The 2049-nt window shown below is 37.9% G+C and overlaps 1 protein-coding gene across 1 annotated transcript; it reads right to left on the reverse strand.

Annotated features, from left to right (window-relative positions):
- Window positions 1-1572, reverse strand: LOC109224299 (GATA transcription factor 5-like). Its single transcript, XM_019388903.1, has 2 exons — window positions 1013-1572; window positions 1-930 (listed from the first exon to the last, which is right to left on the reverse strand). The coding sequence occupies exons 1-2, from the start codon at window positions 1316-1318 to the stop codon at window positions 256-258; spliced, it is 981 nt and encodes a 326-aa protein (XP_019244448.1). The 5' UTR covers window positions 1319-1572; the 3' UTR covers window positions 1-255.

Genomic DNA, 2049 nt, shown 5'->3' on the forward strand with positions numbered 1-2049 from the left:
TTGTCAGAAACCGCTCAACTGTTTTGAATTGTTCCAAACTAATCAAGACAAATGAATTAGATTTTATACTACAAAAGAGAATAAGAAGAAAAAAACTAAAAGTAAAATTACAATAACCTCCCTAAAATACGTTACATTTCTATGTCTACCCTCCTACAAACCACAATTTACCAAAATTTTCACATTTGAACCGCAGCCGCACTAGACCGTTTTAGACCGGTTCAAACTGAACCGGGTTCTTTTCCATTTGTAAACTCAACAAGTTGAAATCATAGTAGCTAGGCCGGAGTCAACAACATCACCGCTCTCCTTCTTCCGCCGCATCTCTAAAACTTTCCGGTGACTATTCGAGTGAACTTCCTGAGAAAAAGTCGGACTACAAGCCGGTCTATATTCCGGAAAAAGCCGGCCGGATTTGTATCTAACACCACAAGCGTTGCACAAAGTTTTTGGACCCAATGGACCGGCTCGCCATTGGGGTGTTTTTTGGACCTGGCAATGAGTACACCGACGACCCGAACCGGTCTCTGCTGCTGAAATCTTTTTCGGCTTTTTCAACGGCGGCTTTTCTACGCTACAAAACAAGTCGCCGTCAAGAACCGGGTTCGTGTATAAAACCGAAGGAAACGGTGACGAACCGTATGATGAAGAGGTAGGTGAACACGAGTCTGCTGAAACTGTTGGCGACGCAAAAGACCACTTTCTTCCAGCCGGCCTGGACCGCTTGGTTCTCGGTTTCTGAACAACCGGTAAAGGGAAACGCGGAACCCTCATTTTCTGAACAACCGGTCTAATTACCGGTTCAGACCGGGAAACTTGAAAACCACCGGTTTTGTCCTTGAAACTGCCGGCAGGACACAACAAGGAGAATTCCGACGTGGAATCATCCACAAATTGTGATAACCATTCAAGATTCTCCAATTCATCAACCTGTTGAAATGGGTTTCTCATAAAAATCCAAACTTTACAAAAATAAACCAAAAAAATTGCAACTTTGGCCATAAATTGTTACCGGAACAGGAAGTTCGCCGGAAAAACTATCCATGCATGAAAAGTTTGAAACTTGAGAATTTCTGTGCTGTGAAGAGCCAGAAAAAGAGTCTTTTTCATCATCTTCATGCAATTCTTGTAAAGACTGGCCATCTTTGAAATCTTTGTCAGAAAAATCCAAAAGGTCATCAACTGAAAAATCATCACTCGGTACGTTATTAATACCCGTTACACACCATATATCCTCAAGAAAAACTTGTTGGCTAGTTTTCATGGCCATGTCTGAAAGAAAACTGGATTTTAATGCTCTTGCTTCAATCAACTCCATTAAAAAAATAAGTACAAAAACAAGAAGGGCAAAAAAGGTTTGTGTTTTTTAAGGTACAGAGAATTTTACGTTGGTTTTATGGTGAGGAAAATTTGTAAGGTAGAAGATGAAGAAGAAGTTGGAGAAATTGCTGGTAAAGGAAAAAATAAAGTTGTGAATAAGAGTTTTTTGGGTTAAAGCACTGAAAAAGGGGCGAAACTAGTGGGGAGTTATTTGTTTTTTATATTTTGTCCTCCTCTTTTATTTCTTTTTTATCTACTTTCTCTCCTCTTTTTTTGAAATAACTGTAGAATGAATTAATTTTTTTCTCTGTGTTGTTATAATAATTGAGGATGACTAGTAGTAGTGTATTATTACGGTGGGCCGTTACGCATGAAATTGTTACACACAAATGTTGAAAAACTATTGGTTGAGTGACTAATCTTTTCTTTTGTAATTGGTCCAGAAAACCAAGTAGATTTTTTGTTATAATCTGTTTTTTATTTGTATGTTTTTGAATAATAATTAGGATATTTATTAGACTTGGGTTACGTTTCAAAGGCGGAGGAAAATGAAAGGTTTGATTAAATTCCAAATTTTCTTAGAAATAAGGAAAATAGTCAAAACGAGAGAGCTGTTCTAGAATGACAGCCGAAAATTAAGTTATTACCGCGTTGAATCCCAATTGTCTGAAGGTTTCTTATTAAAATTTGCCAAAATTCTTAGCTGCGATTCACTAGGCATATATACGC

This window comes from Nicotiana attenuata, chromosome 1 (genome assembly GCF_001879085.1).
Source record: "Nicotiana attenuata strain UT chromosome 1, NIATTr2, whole genome shotgun sequence".
Lineage (NCBI taxonomy): Eukaryota > Viridiplantae > Streptophyta > Magnoliopsida > Solanales > Solanaceae > Nicotiana > Nicotiana attenuata.

Coding starts and splice junctions, on each gene's coding strand:
- LOC109224299 (XM_019388903.1), bottom strand. CDS start 1,318: ATGGAGTTGATTGAAGCAAGAGCATTAAAATCCAGTTTTCTTTCAGAC. Junction 931..1,012: donor CCGGCGAACTTCCTGTTCCG/GTAACAATTTAT, acceptor CCATTTCAACAG/GTTGATGAATTGGAGAATCT.